General features: G+C 45.4%; 1 protein-coding gene across 3 annotated transcripts; it reads right to left on the reverse strand.

Moving 5' to 3' along the window:
• Positions 1-79: 79 nt before the first annotated feature.
• On the reverse strand, positions 80-19,173 carry LOC134346493 (uncharacterized). 3 transcript variants are annotated; one of them, XR_010017938.1, is made up of 6 exons: positions 17,276-17,622; positions 11,105-11,464; positions 8,669-8,929; positions 8,063-8,147; positions 2,093-4,988; positions 86-773 (listed from the first exon to the last, which is right to left on the reverse strand). XR_010017938.1 is itself a non-coding variant. In XM_063047869.1 (5 exons), the coding sequence occupies exons 1-5, from the start codon at positions 17,322-17,324 to the stop codon at positions 4,946-4,948; spliced, it is 798 nt and encodes a 265-aa protein (XP_062903939.1). In that variant the 5' UTR covers positions 17,325-17,622; the 3' UTR covers positions 80-4,945. The 3 variants fall into 3 exon arrangements, 2 of the variants coding, with proteins under 2 accessions (XP_062903939.1, XP_062903940.1); XM_063047869.1 differs by having other exon boundaries at positions 80-4,988; XM_063047870.1 differs by lacking the exon at positions 2,093-4,988 and having other exon boundaries at positions 93-773; positions 17,276-19,173.
• Positions 19,174-20,138: the final 965 nt, after the last annotated feature.

The raw sequence follows: 20,138 nt of genomic DNA on the forward strand, positions 1-20,138 counted from the left end.
CACTCTTCATGAACCCGTGAATTTCTCTACACATCCCGGACTGCATTTTTTACTTGCCTTCCCTTTGTAACTGCAGTTTAGTACGAATGCCTCACTGGGCTTCAGGTCAAGAGCCATCGCAGGTTCATTCGAAAAACACCTCATTGCCAAGGTTAGGCATTGAAACTTCAAAACATTAAATTATTTCAAAGGACGACAGTGGGGTCCAAAACGTGAGTCTAACTTTGTGATCTCTTTAAGTGAGGTACACACATGTCATTCGGTAGCAATAGGATGTCTTTTAATAGATATTCACATATTTTTACAGAGAGGCAGGAATGATTTATTTCAACAAAAGTGTATTTAATCAACAATGTACAGAAAATTTATACATTCAAACAAAGTAGATTAACATGAATCATTAAACGTACAAGAATAAATCAAAATATTTTCACAAATATTACAGAAATATTAAATACACAATGGAATTATCTACACGGCACCATTTCAATCAGTTCCCCAGTAGTTGCTACAGTCAGGAACTGCCCCACACTGGGGAGCCCAGCATCTCAGTGACACCTCCCACACAGTGTAAGGTGCAGACGTCCTGTGATCAGGGGCTGAGTGGGTGGGGGTCACGGTAGAGACAGCAGTTGGAGGGAGGGACATGTTCAGCACTGTCCCGGTTCCAGTTCACACTGGATCAGAGGAGCTGAGAGATTCCAAGATAGGACAGTCCGTACCCTCATCCTCATTGGAACTCTCCTGGCCCTTGGTTTCTGGGTGGGCTTGACCTGTGAGAGAAAATGTAACGCGTCACTTCCCAGCCAGTGACGAGGTGGGGTAGTTATTCCCTCCCGAGCACCAGGGACGGGGCATCCATTCTCAGTCCCTGAAATACACCTGGTTTACCTGTGGACAGGGGACTGGTGTGGTGCAGGAGGTACTTAGATATATCGAGGGATGAGTGTATCAATTATTAGTAATAACAAAGGATAAAGATAGTAATTAGTTTCACAAAGGATAAAGATAATAATTAGTTATAACGAAGGATAAAGATAATAATTAGTTGTAATGAAGGATAGAGATAATAATAATTAGATATATCGGGCCTGTTTATTCCCCTTGTACATGCTCCCTATGTCACTCTGAGGTGGCTTCTTTAGCTCATATGTTTTGGTCCTGTCCTCTTTTGGAAAAATATTAGAAAGATATTTTTGATATTATTTCGACAGTTCTATGTTCTGATTTAAAATCCCATCCTATTACAGCAACTTTTGGATTGACAATGGTAGATCATATATCTTTGTCTTCTTCAGCCTGTCGGATGATAACATTTGTTACTTTAATGGCTAGAAGATCTATTTTGCTGAACTGGAAGGAAATCAATCCTCCTACTACATTCCAATGGTTTTCCCAAACTATATTAAGTTTAAATTTAGAAAAAAATTAGAAGTGATATTTTTGACCCTTCGGTTAAATTTCAAGAAACTTGGAAAGCTTTTATGCAACATTTTCATATGATGTAATCTGGGAGGTAGGATGGTACAGTAGGACAGGACACAGTTACGCCGCCGGTTTCATTAATCCCGCCCAAATGTACAGAATTCAAATCACTCCGTTCCCTTAATGTGTGAGTGTCTGTGTAAATGCCCCTGACACATCACAATCATATCTGCTTCCACCCCAACCCAGAGCCCGTTCCAGGCACCCATCACTGTGTGAAACAACTTGCCCTCAACGCCCCCTCCCCACTCCCCGTCATCTTTACCCCGCGCCCTCTCCTATTTGACATTTTACCCTGGCAAAGAGACTGACCGCCAACCCTAATTATTTAGAGATCCGCCCCAGAAACCCTTGACACCCAATTCCACCCTTGTGAACAATTAACCTTCTAACCAGGACCTCTTTCCCCGGAGGAAACCCGGACGGTCCTGGGCAGAACCGATTAACTCCTTACAGACTGCGGTGGGACTTGAACCCGGCTCTCGGCGCTACGCGAACCACTACACTGCCGCGGCTAGCGAGTTCCCAGCGGGGCTGCGGGTCCGTGAGGGACGCCGTCAGTCCGCGGGAGAGGGAGCGCAGGGTGTCGGGGATAATGGTCACTCACCGGTCCGTGGACACGCTCCGCTCACGGTCTCATCCTGTTTCACAGCAAACCATTCCCGCAACGTATTGAAATTAAATATGTTGTCACCTCTTTATGTGATTGATTGAAATTCAGCCAATGATCAGGGAAATAGGGCGGGGTGTAATCTCCAGTATCCAATTACGTCCCCGCTAGACAATCGCTTTAAACGTCCCGCCCCAACCCTCGACTCTGGGACGGTTCACAACCCGGAAATGGACCGCCAGCAAACTGCAGCTGGTAAATCAGTAACAGGATAAAGGAGGTTCACTCGCATCACCCACAGGAGCAGCAGCCTGAAAAACAGCTTTCCCTCAGTAGAAAGGCTGATCATAACCCCCCTCTCCACACCCCAACCACCACTACTTTATCCTGCTGCCTGAGAAATTCTCAGAAGCTGGAAACCTGGGCAGTAAACAAAGACTGCTGGAGGAACTCAGCAGGTCAGGCAGAGCGCAGTGAGGTCTCCGTCGGTCAGTGTGTCGACCATGGATGTCGCGTCCGACTTGTCCGGATACGCGAGCCGGGGCAGTACAATACAGAGAGCAATTTCAAAGGAAGACATGGGGGATCCAAAACTTTGTGATCACTTTAAGCGCGGCCCACACGTATCATTTGGTAGCAACAGGGCATTTTTACATATTCACTTATTTTTACAGCGAGCCAGGAATGATTTATTTCTAAGACTGTGTAATCACAATGTACAGAACGATTATAATTCTAACAAAGAATAGATTAACAACATGAAGAATCTTTAAACAAGTATAATCAATAATAGATAATAATCCAAATGAGTAATCAACATTTACTCAAATATTAAATCCACAACAGAATTATATACACAGCGTCATATATTCATTTCATTACAGGCATTCACAGCAAAATACACAAATATAATAGAAATTGTGAAAAACTACACAATAACAAAGCTGACAAAGAACCAACATGCAAAAGACAGAGAACCAATAACTAAAATAAAAGCAATACGCATAAAAGTTGCTGGTGAACGCAGCAGGCCAGGCAGCATCTCTAGGAAGAGGTACAGTCGACGTTTCGGGCTGAGACCCTTCGTCAGGACTAACTGAAGGAAGAGTTAGTAAGAGATTTGAAAGTGGGGGGGGGGGAGATCCGAAATGATAGGAGAAGACAGGAGGGGGAGGGATGGAGCCAAGAGCTGGACAGGTGATTGGCAAAGGGATATGAGAGGATCACAGGATGAGAGGCCCAGGGAGAAAGTGGGGGGTGGGGGTGAGCCCAGAGGATGGGCAAGGGGTATAGTCAGAGGGACAGAGGGAGAAAAAGGAGAGTGAGAGAAAGAATGTGTGTATTTAAATAAATAACGGATGGGGTACGACGGGGAGGTGGGGCATTAGCGGAAGTTAGAGAAGTCAATGTTCATGCCATCAGGTTGGAGGCTACCCAGACGGAATATAAGGTGTTGTTCCTCCAACCTGAGTGTGTCTTCATCTTTACAGTAGAGGAGGCCGTGGATAGACATATCAGAATGGGAATGGGATGTGGAATTAAAATGTGTGGCCACTGGAGATCCTGCTTTCTCTGGTGGACAGAGAAATAAAATAAAATACAATATAGAACATAGAAAGTCTACAGCAGATCACAGGCTCTTCCCCTCACTATGTTGTGCTGACCATGTAACCTACTCTAGAAACTGTGTACAATTTCCTCTACTTTTCGAAGCTCCACGTACCCATCCAAGAGTCTCCTGAAAGACCCCGTTATAGCCGCCTCACCCACCAACACCGCTGGCAGCCCATTCCACACACTCACCACTCTCTGTGCGGAAAAACTGACCCCTGACATTCCCTCAGTACCAGTTTCCAAACACCTTAAAACTGTGACCCCTTATGTTAGCCAATTCAGCCCTGGGAAAAAGCCTCTGACTATCCACACGATCAATGCGTCTCATCATCTTATACACCTCTATCAGGTCACCTCTCATCCTCCGTCACTCCAAGGAGAAAAGGCCGAGTTCACCCAACCTATTCTCAAAAGGCACACTCTCCTATCCAGACAAAATCCTTGTAAATCTCGTCTGCACTCTCTCTATAGCATCCACATCCTTCCTGTAGTGAGGTGACCGCTTAGGGAGCTGGTCCGATGAGGAGAGGTTGAGTGAGCTTGGCATTTTCTCTTCGCAGTGAGGGAGGATGAGAGTGACTTGGAGTTGTACAAGTTGATGAGAGGGACAGACAGTGGACAGTCAGACCTTTCCCCAGGGTGGAAATGGCCAACACAGACGGCATCAATTTATTGTGATTGGAGGAAAGTACGAGGGGGGATATCAGAGATGTGTTTTTATAGAGAGTGATGGATGAAAGGAACATGCTGCCAGGGGTGCTGGTAGAGGCATTTTAAGGAACGTGGATGATAGAAAAATGGAGAGTTACGTCGGAGGGGAGAGTTCGATTGATGTTAGACTGGATTACAAAGTCAGCACAGCATTATGGGCCAAAGGGGCTGTATTGTGCTGTAATGTTCTGTGTAAAACCTGAGACAGAACAAATAAACAGGACAGAGACACAGACACCCTGAGCTCCCATCTCAATGCACACAATCATCGATCGGTTCCCCAGTAGTTGCTACAGTCAGGAACTGCCCCCACAGTGGGGAGCCCAACATCTCAGTGACACCTCCCACACAGTGTGAGGCACAGACGTCCTGTGATCAGGGGCTGGGTGGGTGGGGGTCACGATAGAGACAGCAGCTGGAGGGAGGGACGTGTTCAGCACTGTTCCGGTTCCAGTTCACACTGGGTCAGAGGAGCCGCGAGATTCCAAGATCGGACAGTCAGAACCCTCATCCGAACCCCCATCCTCACTGGAATTCTCCTGGCCCTTGGTTTCTGAGTGGGCTTGACCTGTGAGAGAAAACGTCACACATCACTTCCCAGACAGTGACGAGGTGGGGTAGTTATTCTCTCCCGAGCACCAAGGACGGGGCATCCATTCTCAGTCCCTGAAATACACCTGGTTTACCTGTGGACACGGGACTGGTGTGCTGCAGGAGGTACTTAGATATAGCGAGGGATGAATATATCATTATCAGTTATAACGAAGGATAAAAATAATAATTTGTTATAAGGAGGAATAAATATATTAATAATTAGATATATTGAAGAAAAGATATTAACAAATAGATATATTGAGGGACAAAGATATTAATAATTCACAAACTGCCCAAAAAATGTTAGTTCCTTCAAAGAGCAAATGCAAAACTGTGTGAACCAAAGGATTCATGTTTGCTGATTTAAGCAACCTCTTGGATAAGATTTATCCAGGGATCCTCTTTCTGGGGCTGTGCATTGGAGGTTACTCATGAGGTAAAAGTGAAATTTAACAGCACAAGACATAGCAGCTGAATGAGGCCAGTCAGCCTCTCAGCCTGTCTATTCCCGTCGTAGATTCTCCCTGACCCCCTGAATCCTCCAGCATTGTAGAACATAGAACAGTACAGCACAGTACAGGCCCTTCGGCCCACAATGTTGTGCCGACCCTCAAACCCTGCCTCCCATATAAGCCCCCACCTTAGATTCCTCCATATATCTGTCTAGTAGTCTCTTCAACTTCACTAGTGTATCTGCCTCCACCACTGACTCAGGCAGTGCATTCCACGCACCAACCACCCTCTGAGTAAAAAACCTTCCTCTAATATCCCCCTTGAACTTCCCACCCCTTACCTTAAAGCCATGTCCTCTTGTATTGAGCAGTGGTGCCATGGGGAAGAGGCGCTGGCTATCCACTCTATCTATTCCTCTTATTATCTTGTACACCTCTATCATGTCTCCTCTCATCCTCCTTCTCTCCAAAGAGTAAAGCCCTAGCTCCCTTAATCTCTGATCATAATGCATACTCTCTAAACCAGGCAGCATCCTGGTAAATCTCCTCTGTACCCTTTCCAATGCTTCCACATCCTTCCTATAGTGAGGTCACCAGAACTGGACACAGTACTCCAAGTGTGGCCTAACCAGAGTTTTGTGGAGCTACATCATTACATCGTGACTCTTAAACTCTATCCCTCGACTTATGAAAGCTAACACCCCATAAGCTTTCTTAACTACCCTATCTACCTGCGAGGCAACTTTCAGGGATCTGTGGACATGTAGCCCCAGATCCCTCTGCTCCTTCACACTACCAAGTATCCTGCCATTTACTTTGTACTCTGCCTTGGAGTTTGTCCTTCCAAAGTGTACCACCTCACACTTCTCCAGGTTGAACTCCATCTGCCACTTCTCAACCCACTTCTGTATCCTATCAATGTTTCTCTGCAATCTTCGACAATCCTCTCCACTATCTACAACACCATCAACCTTTGTGTCGTCTGCAAACTTGCCAACCCAACCCTCTATCCCCACATCCAGGTCGTTAATAAAAATCACGAAAAGTACAGGTCCCAGAACAAATCCTTGTGGGACACCACTAGTCACAATCCTCCAGTCTGAATGTACTCCCTCCACCACCACCCTCTGCCTTCTGCAAGCAAGCCAATTCTGAATCCACCTGGCCAAACTTCCCTGGATCCCATGCCTTCTAACTTTCTGAATAAGCCTACCATGCAGAACCTTGTCAAATGCCTTACTAAAATCTATATAGATCACATCCACTGCACTACCCTCATCTATATCACCTCCTCAAAGAGCTCTATCAGGCTTGTGAGACATGATCTGCCCTTCACAAAGCCATGCTGACTGTCCCTGATCACACCATGATTCTCTAAATGCCCGGAGATCCTACCTCTAAGTATCTTTTCCAACAGCTTTCACACCACAGACGTAAGGCTCACTGGTCTATAATTACCCGGACTATCCCGACTACCTTTTTTGAACAAGGGGACAACATTCTCCTCCGTTACCATTCCCGTGGACAATGAGGACATAAGGATCCTAGCCAGAGGCTCAGCAATCTCTTCCCTCACCTCATGGAGCAGCCTGGGGAATATTCCATCAGGCCCCGGGGACTGAATGTATTTTAACAACTCCAACACCTCCTCTCCCTTAATATCAACATGCTCCAGAACATCAACCTCACTCATATTGTCCTCACCATCATCAAGTTCCCTCTCATTGGTGAATACCGAAGAGAAGTATTCATTGAGAACCTCGCTCACTTCCACAGCCTCCAGGCACATCTTCCCACCTTTATCTCTAATCAGTCCTACCTTCACTCCTGTCATCCTTTTTTTCTTAACATAATTGAAGAATGCCTTGGGGTTTTCCTTTACCCTACTCACCAAGGCCTTCTCATGTCCCCTTCTTGCTCTTCTCAGCCCCTTCTTAAGCTCCTTTCTTGCTTCCCTATATTCCTCAATAGACCCATCCGATCCTTGCTTCCTGAACTTCATGTATGCTGCCTTCTTCCTCCTGACTAGATTTTCCACCTCACTTGTCACCCATGGTTCCTTCACCCTACCATTCTTTATCTTCCTCACCGGGACAAATTTATCCCTAACATCCCGCAAGAAATCTCTAAACATCGACCACATGTCCATAGTACATTTCCCTGCAAAAACATCATCCCAATTCACACCCGCAAGTTTTAGCCTTATAGCCTCATAATTTGCCTTTCCCCAATTAAAAATTTTCCTGTCCTCTCTGATTCTATCCCTTTCCATGATAATGCTAAAGGCCAGGGAGTGGTGGTCACTGTCCCCCACGTGCTCATCCACTAAGAGATCTGTGACCTGGCCCGGTTCATTACCTAGTACTAGATCTAGTATGGCATTCCCCCTGGTCGGCCTGTCCACATACTGTGACAGGAATCCATCCTGGACACACTTAACAAACTCTGCCCCATCTAAACCCTTGGAACTCATCAGGTAATCAGGAACTAATTGTGTGTGTGTTGTCCCAATTTCCCACACTACCTCACACCAGCGGTGGGATGGGATGAAAGGGAGCTAGACGGAGAGTGGGATGATAGTGAAGAGGATACTCACTGATATTTCCTGAGCAGATACAGACCCAAGATCAATATCACAACGACTGTAAAGCTGAGGACACTGGCCCAATCATTTCTGGACTCTGGGGACAGAAAGACAGACACCATTAAACCTCAGTTCACTGATCCATTCCATGGTCAGAAACCCACAACCAGAACCTTTGTGTCTGGAAACTGGAACTCCCTCCTCCCCTCTCTCAGTCCAGCCCCTGTCCAGTCGGGTCCTGGCGCATGTTCTCGATTCCAAGCAGTCCCCGCTTCACACCCGACTCTAGGAGATGATATGACTAGAACACAGGAGCAAAAGTAGGCCATTCAGCCCATCAGGTCTGCTCTGCCATTCCACTGTGGCTGATTCATTGTCCCTCTCAATCCCATTCTCCTGCCTTCTCACTGTAACCTTTGACACCCTGGATAACCAAGAACCGATAACCTCCGCTTTAAATACTCCCAATGACTTGGCCTCCACAGCCGTCTCAGGCAATGAATTTCACAGATTCTCCACCCACTGGCTAATGAAATTCCTCATCTCTGTCCTAAATGGACACCCCCATATCCTGAGACTCCCCCAGTATTGGAAACACATCCACTGTGTCCCACTCACTGCTGGCTGGGTTGAAGTCGACAGAGACTGGGAGACTGATCTGCCGACTGCAGCAATCTTCAGCAATGCAGTTGTCGATGTGGCCACTCAGCCCATCGTCCTGCAGGACCAGCAGGGCTCCATGGAAGGTGTCGTTTCCAACAGCAGCGTCTGTCTGCCTTTCCCACCGATAGGTGATCTGTCTGCTTCCGAGAGCCGTGCAGTTCAGCGTGACGTGGGAGGCATTCCTGCTGATCTCCACTATTGGCTCAGACACCGGCTCTGCCAGGAGAGATTTCATTATGAATTAACATTAAATTCTTGAAAACATTCCCCTCAACAAACCCCCCACAACCAAATCCACTCCACCCCCATAGATTTTACCCGTCACCCACACACTGGGGAAAGATTCAGTCAGGTGCTGGTCGAGGTTCTTTAACATTGTTACAGCCGGGAGAGCGGGTAGTGAGGATACAAACTCCACAATTTATTAAATGCTCCCAATGGCGTGTCTCAAATAGCCTCTGACAACCAAGTCCAGCTCCTGACTCTCACGTACACCTCAGCGATTAAACCCAGCAGGATCATTTCTGCTCACAGAAGGGCCAAAGGCCAGTTACTGTCACCTTCAAGCGGGTTGCTTTGGGCAGATGGGGCTCCTCAGCTGTGACTGGCAGCTCACGTCGGAGAAGGAAAACTCTGATCTCAAACCCACTCATGGGAAAGGCTTCAGGAGTAAATCCCAAGGAGAAATCCGGAACCGGATTGTATCTTCAGTTCAACGCTGACTGGCAACTCCAGCGAGGCCGCGGGTGTCAGACTGTTTCAGTCTCTGCCGTGCCTTCGGATTCATCAGCTGATGGTGAGAGGGAGCCTGCGGCATGGACGACAGCTTGGTCTCCGTATTGTAATGGTGTGGCTGGTGTATTCATAGACAGCTGGTCGACCCCGATCAACAGAGGGACTCTGTCTCTCCCTCCTCTTCATGGGGTTGAGGGGAGGAAACTGGGACAACAATTGCAAGTGGGGACGGGGCAGTGGGAGCTCACACGTGCAAACTCCACACAGAGAACCCTCGAATCTCCAGAACCAAGAGGTAGGGCACCTCAGGGCTGTGGGGATTGTCCATGTCCCAGGAGGATAAGAACATGGTTCCCTGAAAGTGGCTCCACAGGTAGACAGGGTGGTGAAGGAGACGTTCAGCGTGCTGGCCCAATCGAGTCAGGGTATTGATTACAGGAGTGAGGGCCATCACGTCACAGTTGTACAAGATGTCGGTGAGGCCACACTTGGTGGTGTGGTTACCCTGTTAAAGGGTAGGTGTGGAAAAAATGCAGAGGAGATTGACAAGGATGTGAGCAACACGAACACACACACAAAATGCTGGAGGAGAATTCAGTAGGTCAGGCAGCATCCATGGAGTCGACATTCCAGGCCAGGACCTGCCTGGATAAGGAACAGGCTTATAGGGTGAGGATAGGCAGGCTCCAACATTATTCCCTGGATTACGGAGTGACTTTATACTGATTTACTTCCCGTTACACCTGCTGGTGTTCAGGGCAGAAATGAAGGTCCTCCATCTCTGTCTGTCCTCGGTCACTCAGATGCAGAAAGATTTTTCATTGCTGTTTCCGTAACACTTATACACCTTAAAGATGTGTATTATAAAGGGGCTTAGAATGGAGTCAGTACTCTTCCCCCAGGGAAAAGAATCAGGAACTCCACACGAGATTTCAAGGATCCAGAGTGAGGGAGGGGGTGATTGGGCTGAGATAGACCCTGCTGCTGGTCACAGTGAGAGGGGGATGGCACAGTGGGTGGAGGGGGGGGAAGGTCAAGGCAGTGACAGGGTCACCTGGGTGGTGTCTGGGTTCTGGAGATCAGAAAGTCTCGTGGTGGGGTCCAGCAGGAGGGAAAGGTGGGTGGTGTCTCTAAAACATGGACATTGTGGGACACGAGGACCTGGGTTACAGGGAGAGGTTGACTGGTTAACACTTTATTCCTTGGAACACAGACGATGGAGGGGTGATTTGATGGAGGTGTACAAAATTATGTGGGGTATTGATAGGGTAAACGCAAGCAGGCCTTTTCCACTGAGTTTGGGTGAGACGACGAGAGGTCATGTGTTAAGGGTGAAAGGTGAACTATTTAAGGGGAAGAGGAGGGGGAACTTCAGCACCGAGAGGGTGGTGAGAGCATGGACTGAGCTGGCAGAGCAAATGGTGGATGTGGGCTTGATTTCCATATTGAAGAGAAATTTTGGATGGTACATGAATGGGAGAGGTAAGGAGGGCTATGATCCACGTATGGGTCAATGCGACTCGGGAGAATACAGTTCGACAGACCACACGGACCGAATGGCTGTGGCGATCTATGACACTTTCATAATCCAGTACAGACTGGATGGGCTGAACGGCCTGTTTCTGTGCTCTCGTGCTTTCTAAAACTACTACTCACCGAACACATGGATCTCAAACTGGTCAAGGTCACGGTTTCTCAGCTCCCTCCCAAAGTAGTTTGTCTGCACCTCGTACGTCCCCTGGTCACTCATCTTAATGCCTCGCATCTCGATAACACCATCTCTCCGGAAGTGAATCCGGTTCATGTAGGACGGCTGGATCACGTACGGACTCTGCGGTCGGTCTGACATCCAGGCCACGATCTTCAGCTGGTTCGAGGACGTTTTCTCCAGAGTCACCTCGTACATGTCCTCACTGCCATGGAGGATGGGGAAGTGGACGGATCCACCAACAGGAACGGTGGTGATTGAGTCCGGGGAGGCCATGGCCGCTCTGCACTGGACCACAGTGGGAAGGACTGGAATAAAACATGGAGAAGTTATCATCCTCACATCCGTTACAGGGAGCAGAGAATTTCTGTAGAAATTGGATCGAATTTGGCGCCACCAAATCTTCTGAGAAACTCCGAATGAAGTATATAGTCAGTGGTGTGGAAGTTAGGGCGAGGCAGGGGATAAAGACAATGTCCAGTCAAGATGGATCTGGGGCAGTTGTAGTCCACCAGACCTTCGAACTGAGAATGTGCATTACTGCAGATGGAATAGGTAATGTTGATTGTGACCGTGTGTAATCTACCCGGAGATGGTTTGTCTGGACACAGACCTTTTTATTTTGGAAAGGTCTTTGAAGAACCTCGATTCTGGAGGTGCTGGAGACAGATGAGATAGGAATAACAGAATGATGTGAAACACATTGGACAACTAAGGGTTTGATTTTGGAACTCACAGCCTGACAGGGAGGTGGAGGCAGAGACTTCCACAATGTTAAACAAGTCTCTGGACCAGCACTTGTATTGCCAGGGCACAGGCCAAGTGTTGGGACTAGAACAGATTGGTTCAATATCCAGCATGACCAGGACGGGCCGAAGGACCTGATTCAGTACTGCACACTTTTGACAGGATCTCAGATGGAGACGAGGAGACGTTCAGGAGTGAGATGGATCAGCTGCTTGAGTGGTGTTACAACAACAACCTCACCCACAACGACAGTCAGACCAGGGAACTGATTGTGGATCAGTCCTCACTGAGGGATCAGCGTTGGAAAGCGTGAGATCGGGATTACATTAATAACAGGTAACATGTACCAGCACAGATTCCAAGTAACAAATATAGTTCAGCCTCCCAATCTCATAGTAAGTAACCATGAAACAGATATTTTATAAAGAGAGAAGAACCCCTAAACTAAAAAAAAATTGTGCTATCATATTACATCAGCTAAAATTATTATTTGTCGTTAACTTCACTGCTCTATACATGAACAAAAAATTACTACAGAGAATTCAGAAAGGGTCAACCTACATCGTATGAAAATATTCAATAAATGGCCTCCAAGTTTCTTCAAATTTAACCAAAGGCTCCTAACGTTTTCCCAAGTTGAGGCATACTATCGTTTGGGAAAACCATTGAAATGTAGTTGGAGGGGGTGGAATTATAAGCTTTCCATCTTCTGGCTATTAATGTAACAAATGATATTAGATGACAAGCTGACGAGGATAAACGACTAGAGTCTATCACTGGTAGTCCAAAAATTGCAGTAATAGGATGAGGTTGTAAATCAATACCCAGAACTACTGAAATAATATCAAAAATATCTTTCCAATACTTTTCTAGAACAGGACAAGACCAGAACATGTGTCAAGGAAGCTACCTCAGAATTACATCCATCATAAACAGGATTTATGTGGCAGTAAAAATGAGCTAACTTATCCTTGGACATATGAGCCCTGTGAAACACCTTAAATTGCACCAGGGTGTGTCTGGCTCACATTGAAGAAGTATTAACTAGCTGAAGAACTTCCTCCCATTTCTCTGTAGATCAAGATACTTGAAGTTCTCTTTCCCACTCATTCTTAATTTTATCAGATGTACCTAGACATGTTTTCATAATCAGATCATAAACAATTGTTATTAAACTCTTCTGATAGGGGTTTAAACCTAAAATTTTTTCTGTAACTTCAATCTGATGCGATATCGGAAAGGTAGGTAAAGTAGTGTTCAGAACGTTTCTAATCTGATAAAGTGTGATCTTGGCAAATTACATTTATTAGACAACTGTTCAAAAGACATAAAACAATCATCCATGAATAAATCACAAAAACATGTTATTCCCTTTGTTTTCCATAGAAGAAAACTTTGATCAATTCTGGACGGTTGAAAGAAAAAATTAGATATAATACAACTTGACAGGATAAACTTGTTCAATCCAAAAAATTTACAAAATTGAAACCATAATTGTATTGTAGGTTTAATTACTGGATTTATCATTTGTTTATTCAATTTAGTAAGTGCAAAGGGAAGCACAGCTCCTAGAACAGAAGCCAGTGAAAATCCCTGTACAGACTCCCGCTCGAGGTTCATCCATCGTGGACAACCAGTTTCATCCAACTTTTGTGTCCAACACGTTAAATATCAAATGCTAATTGTCCAGTAATAAAATCTAAGATTCAGCAAAGCTAAACAGCCTTCTTTTTCTGATTTCTGTAAGTATTTCTTACTCAACCTGGGATTTCTATTCTGCTATATAGAAACATAGAAAATAGGTGCAGGAGTAGGCCATTCAGCCCTTCGAGCCTGCACTGCCATTTATTATGATCATGGCTGATCATCCAACTCAGAACCCCGCCCCAGCCTTTCCTCCATACCCCCTGATCCCTTTAGCCACAAGGGCCATATCTAACTCCCTCTTAAATATAGCCAATGAACTGGCCTCAACTGTTTCTTGTGGCAGAGAATTCCACAGATTCACCACTCTCTGTGTGAAGAAGTTTTTCCTAATCTCAGTCCTAAAAGGCTTCCCCTCTATCCTCAAACTGTGGCCCCTCGTTCTGGACTTCCCCAACATCGGGAACAATCTTCCTGCATCTAGCCTGTCCAATCCCTTTAGGATCTTATACGTTTCAATCAGATCCCCCCTCAATCTTCTAAATTCCAACGAGTACAAGCCCAGTTCATCCAGTCTTTCTTCATATGAAAGTCCTGCCATCCCAGGAATCAATCTGGTGAACCTTCTTTGTACTCCCTCTATGGCAAGGATGTGTTTCCTCAGATTAGGGGACCAAAACTGCACACAATACTCCATGTGTGGTCTCACCAAGGCCTTGTACAACTGCAGTACTATCTCCCTGCTCCTGTACTCGAATCCTCTCGCTATAAATGCCAGCATATATATTAAGAAATTTTAGAATCAATAATATCAAAAAAATTTAGGGATAAAAATTGATACTGGCTGAAATAGATACAGAAATTTAGGTAAAATAATCATCTTAATGGTATTAATTTGACCAATCAAAGATAAGGACAATGGGGCCATTTAGTAAACAGTTGTTTAACATGATGAATTAAGGGTAAAAAATTAACTTTACATAGATCCTTACGCTTCTTAGTAATTTTAATACCCAAATAAATAAAATAATCAGTAACCAATCTAAATGGGGATTGTTTATAAATTGAAACTTGCATATTTAAAGCACACTCCTATCAAGATTCAATTTATAACCAGAAAAACTACTAAACTGAGCAAATGATGTTATTACTGCAGGAATGAATTTCTCTGGGTTAGAGATATATAGTAACAGGTCATCTACATTTGTACATATAGTGATACTTTATGCATCCCATTCCCACAAATAATGCCAAATATATTAGGTGAATCACGAATAGCGATTGCCAAGGGCTCCAGGGCAATATCAGATAGAAAAGGGCTTAAAGGACAGCCCTGTCTAGTACCTCGAAAAACCTAAAAAAACAGGGATCTCTGATTGTTGGTAAATACAGCAGCCAGAGGTGTATGATATATCAATTGAATCCAGGATATAAATTTTGAGCTGAAATTATATTTCTCAAGATGAAGGAATTGGTTGTTGACTTCAGAAGGAGTAGCGGACCGCACGACCCAATTTACATCGGTGGTGCACAAGTGGAACAGGTCAAAAGCTTTAAGTTCCTCGGGGTCAATATCACAAATGACCTGACTTGGTCCAACCAAGCAGAGTTCACTGCCAAGAAGGCCCACCTTCCTGAGAAAACTAAAGAAATTTGGCCTGTCCCCTAAACCGTCACTAATTTTTATAGATGCACCGTAGAAAAAAGCATTCTTCTAGGGAGCATCACAACCTGGTATGGAAGTTGTCCTGTCCAAGACCGGAAGAAGCTGCAGAAGATCGTGAACACTGCGCAGCACATCACAGAAACCAATCTTCCGTCCTTGGACTCACTTTACACCACACGCTGTCGGAGCAGTGCTGCCAGGATAATCAGGGACACGACCCACCCAACCAACCAACACACTTTTCGTCCCTCTTCCCTCCGGGAGAAGGCTCAGGAGCTTGAAAACTCGTACGGCCAGATTTGGGAACAGCTTCTTTCCAACTGTGATAAGACTGCTGAAGGGATCCTGACCCGGATCTCGGCCATACCCTCCAAATATCCGGACCTGCCTCTCAGTTTTTTTGCACTACCATTTTTCTATTTTCTATTTATGATTTATAATTTAAATTTTTAGTATTTTCTAAGCAGTGTATACAATGTTCGTTAGCCTCCTAACATTAAAATATGAGTAACGATTTTTAATAAATCCTGTCTGATCTTCGAGACAATTTGTGGCAGTACCTTCTCCATTCTAATTGCTAATATTTTGGAAAAGATTTTAGAATCCACATTCAACAAAGAATGTGCTTAATACACATTCAGTGGACATATATGTGTGGTATATAAGTATATATACTTTAAAGGTATCCCATAATATCCCACTGGAAGTTTCTTCGATTGAGTTAGATGAAAAGAAAAATGCAATCTGTCCTTTAATGAAATTATCAAAATTTAAATCCTGAAGCAAAATAGATTTGAACCGCCATTGTCTAGAACTAAAAATTACATCCCTAAATTTAATTGATAATTTCAAAGGTGCGTGCTGGGAAATGGCAATTGTATCATACTCACAGGAAGTGAGAAATGAAACTAATCAATAAAGAAGTAATCGATTCTCGAGTAATTATAATATACATGAGAAAAGAAAGAGAACTCCAAATGTCTAAAATTCCCGAGTCAACTAAAAAGGAATTAATAAAAGTAGCAGATTTGTTTGGAAGTACCTGATTGGGCGCAGACCAATTAATTAATTGGCCACAGACCAGTTCAAACAACAATTAAAATCACCATCCGTTATTAACATGTATTCATTTAAATCGAGAAGAGACACAAATAAATGCTTAAAGCATTCAGGATAATCAATATTTGGTGCATAAACATTAACCAAAACTACATTCAAACAACAGTTTCTATCCTGGGACCAAGATGTTGATGGAATCATGAAGAAGGCACACCAACATCTCTACTTCATTGCAAGTTTGAGAGGATTTGTTATGTCATCAAAGACATACAAATCTCCACCATAGCCTTTTTCAGCTCCGCTATGAAAGGTTGAGGGTTGGGAACAGGGGGCGGGTGTGGTGTGGCTAGCAACAGAAGCTCCAAAGACCTCATCCCTGGAAGGGGAAGGATCTTGGAAGATCGGCTGCATCTGCAGACAACTTGAAATACTGGCCCAGGTCAGAGGAATTTGGAGAGTTGCTGTCAATAGACTACGTCCCAGCAGAGTATAAGTTCTCCAGATGTACCAGAGAGAGCATTGTGATCGGTTGCATTACCACCTGGAACTGCCCAGGGTCAGATGAAGCCACAGAGGGTTGTAAACTCAGCCATCTCCATCACAAACACAACCCAACCACCAGCAGATGATCAAAGGCGAAGCCTCAGGAACGCAGCATCCAACATGAAGGACCCTCACCACCCAGAACATACCCTCTTCTCATTGCTGCCAAGAGGGAGGAGGGACAGGAGCCTGCAGACACTCACTCAATGATTCAGCAACACCTTCTTGTCCTCAGACAGGTTTCTGAACTCTCCATGAACAACTCCTCACTATTTTTCTCTTTACTTGTTTTTATAATCGATAGATTTTTGTCTTTACACTGTACTGCTGCAATAAAACATAGAATTTCACATGACAGAGCTAATAAACCCAATAACGATAGCCGTATGACATCAAGCCCACAGTGTTTCAGAATGAACCCACATCTCGGCCTCTTCTCCAGAGTGGGATCTCCCAGTACCTGTCAGTATCCACAGGAGCATCTCTGCCTTCCCATTGGAGTGCGGCATCCTCACGGGTATCTCAGTCTCTCAGCTCGCTCTAGTTCCTTCTGTAGGCAGAATTCCGGCTGTGCAGAATTCCCAATTCCAGGGCTGGAAGAACCTGGAACGCAGGACAGGACACAGTCACCACGCCGGTTTTAACTAATCCCACCCAAATGTACAGAATTCAAATCACTCCGTTCCCTTAATGTCTGAGTGTCTGTGTAAATGCCCCGACACACCACAATCATATCTGCTACCATCCCACCCCGGAGCCCATTCCAGGCACCCATCACTGTGTAAAACAACTTGCCCTCAACGCCCCCTCCCCACTCCCCGTCATCTTTACCCCGCGCCCTCTCCTATTTGACTTTTCACCCTGGCTAAGAGACTGACCACCAACCCTAATTATTTAGAGATCCGCCCCAGAAGCCCTCGACACCCAGTTCCACCCTTGTGAGCAATTAACCTTCTAACCTTCTAACCAGGACCTCTTTCCCCGGAGGAATCCTGGATGGCTGTGGGCAGAACCGATTAACTCCTTACAGACTGCGGTGGGACTTGAACCCGGCTCTCGTCGCTACGCTAACCACTACACTACCGCGGCTAGCGAGTTCCCAGCGGGGCTGCGGGTCCATGAGGGAGAGGGAGCGCAGGGTGTCGGTGATAATGGTCACTCACCGGTCCGTGGACACGCTTCATTCACAGTCTCATCCTGTTTCACAGTAACCCGCGTCCCTGTCTGTCTGTGTCTTGTTTTACGGCGGTTGGCATCCAGCTTAATGATGCATTACCGCCACCTTCTGTTCCGGAATGTGCACTAGACATACATTCTAAATCCCTTCACCCAATCTCTCTCTCACACACACACACAAACCTACACTTTACCCTCCCATCTTTGACCATCCTAGTACCCTTTTCCTGTTTATCCATCATATCCTATAAAAAACCCCTGTACCCCTTAAGAACGCTAAAAATACCCAGACCTGTGCTCTCTCACCCATGCCCAGCAACCCTTTTAATGTGAATTCCTGCACCCCCAATTCCCTTAGTTTAATTGTCAACATCTCTCTCTGTATCCCATACTTCCTGCAACTCAGAACTACATGTTCTACTGACTCCTCTTCCTGACATTCCTCACACAATCCTGTCTGGTGTTTCCTTATCATTTTCAATGTTTTGTTTAGTGCGCAATGCCCCAGTCTTAACCTAGTCCACACAGTCTCCTCTCTTCTGTATCCACTACCTACCCTAGTACCTGCAACACTCTTTTGTATTTGATATAAATGCCTCCCTTTCCCCTCCCTGTCCCATCTTTCTTGCCACATTCGGTTGACTTTTTCCCAGATTACACACTTAACCTCTGCTTTACTGATACTAATGTGCATTTCTACATTTCCTTTCTTTAACGCCCTCTTTGCCAACTCATCCACCCTCTCATTCCCCTTCACCCCTACATGTGCTGGAACCCATAGAAATTTTACCTGACCTCGCTGATTTGCAATTCTTGTAACTAACTGAAGTACTTCATAAAGTACATCTTGCCGACTGTTTGAGTGAAAAGACCTTAAACTTGCTAGAGCTGAGGATGAATCTGAACATATCAATGCTTTGACTTGTCTGGCTTTCTGCACCCATTGCAACGCAACCAACATTGCCAGCATCTCCACTGTAAACATCCCTAACTTATTAGATGTTCTTCTGCTGATTCCAATTTCTTTTGCTGGTATAACCACCCCAAACCCTGTCACTCCTGTTTCAGGTTCCTTCGCACCATCCGTATAAATGTGAGTATAATCACTATAGAAACAGAAAATAGGTGGAGTAGGCCATTCGGCCCTTCGAGCCTGCATCGCCATTTATTAAGATCATGGCTGATCATCCAACTCAGAACCCTGCACCAGCCTTCCATACCCTCTGATCCCCCTAGCCACAAGGGCCATATCTAACTCCCTCTTAAATATAGCCAATGAACTGGCCTCAACAGTTTGCTGTGGCAGAGAATTCCACAGATTCACCACTCTCTGTGTGAAGAAGTTTTTCCTAACCTCGGTCCTAAAAGGCTTCCCCTCTATCCTCAAACTGTGACCCCTCGTTCTAGACCTCCCCAACATCGGGAACAATCTTCCCGCATCTAGCCTGTCCAATCCCTTTAGGATCTTATACGTTTCAATCAGATCCCCCCTCAATTTTCTAAATTCCAACGAGTACAAGCCCAGTTCATCCAGTCTTTCTTCATATGAAAGACCTGCCATCCCAGGAATCAATCTGGTGAACCTTCTTTGTACTCCCTCTATGGCAAAGATATCTTTCCTCAGATTAGGGGACCAAAACTGCACACAATACTCCAGGTGTGGTCTCACCAAGGCCTTGTACAACTGCAGTAGTACCTCCCTGCTCCTGTACTCGAATCCTCTCGCTATAAATGCCAGCATACTGTTCGCCTTTTTCACCGCCTGCTGTACCTGCATGCCCACTTTCAATGACTGGTGTATAATGACACCCAGGTCTCGTTGCACCTCCCCTTTTCCTAATCGGCCACCATTCAGATAATAATCTGTTTTCCTATTTTTGCCACCAAAGTGGATAACTTCACATTTATCCACATTAAATTGCATCTGCCATGAGTTTGCCCACTCACCCAACCTATCCAAGTCACCCTGCATCCTCTTAGCATCCTCCTCACTGCTAACACTGCCACCCAGCTTTGTGTCATCCGCAAACTTGGAGATGCTGCATTTAATTCCCTCATCCAAGTCATTAATATATATTGTAAACAACTGGGGTCCCAGCACTGAGCCTTGCGGTACCCCACTAGTCACCGCCTGCCATTCTGAAAAG

This window comes from Mobula hypostoma, chromosome 5, assembly GCF_963921235.1.
Source record: "Mobula hypostoma chromosome 5, sMobHyp1.1, whole genome shotgun sequence".
Classification (NCBI taxonomy): domain Eukaryota; kingdom Metazoa; phylum Chordata; class Chondrichthyes; order Myliobatiformes; family Myliobatidae; genus Mobula; species Mobula hypostoma.

Bases quoted from the DNA above. Each gene is read 5' to 3' on its own strand.
- LOC134346493 (XM_063047869.1), bottom strand. From the start codon at position 17,324: ATGCCGCACTCCAATGGGAAGGCAGAGATGCTCCTGTGGATACTGACA. The intron at 8,930-11,104 runs GTGAGTAGTAGT...CTCTCCTGGCAG, and splicing joins GTTTGAGATCCATGTGTTCG to AGCCGGTGTCTGAGCCAATA. The intron at 8,148-8,668 runs GTGAGTGGGACA...TTCTGTCCCCAG, and splicing joins CGACTTCAACCCAGCCAGCA to AGTCCAGAAATGATTGGGCC.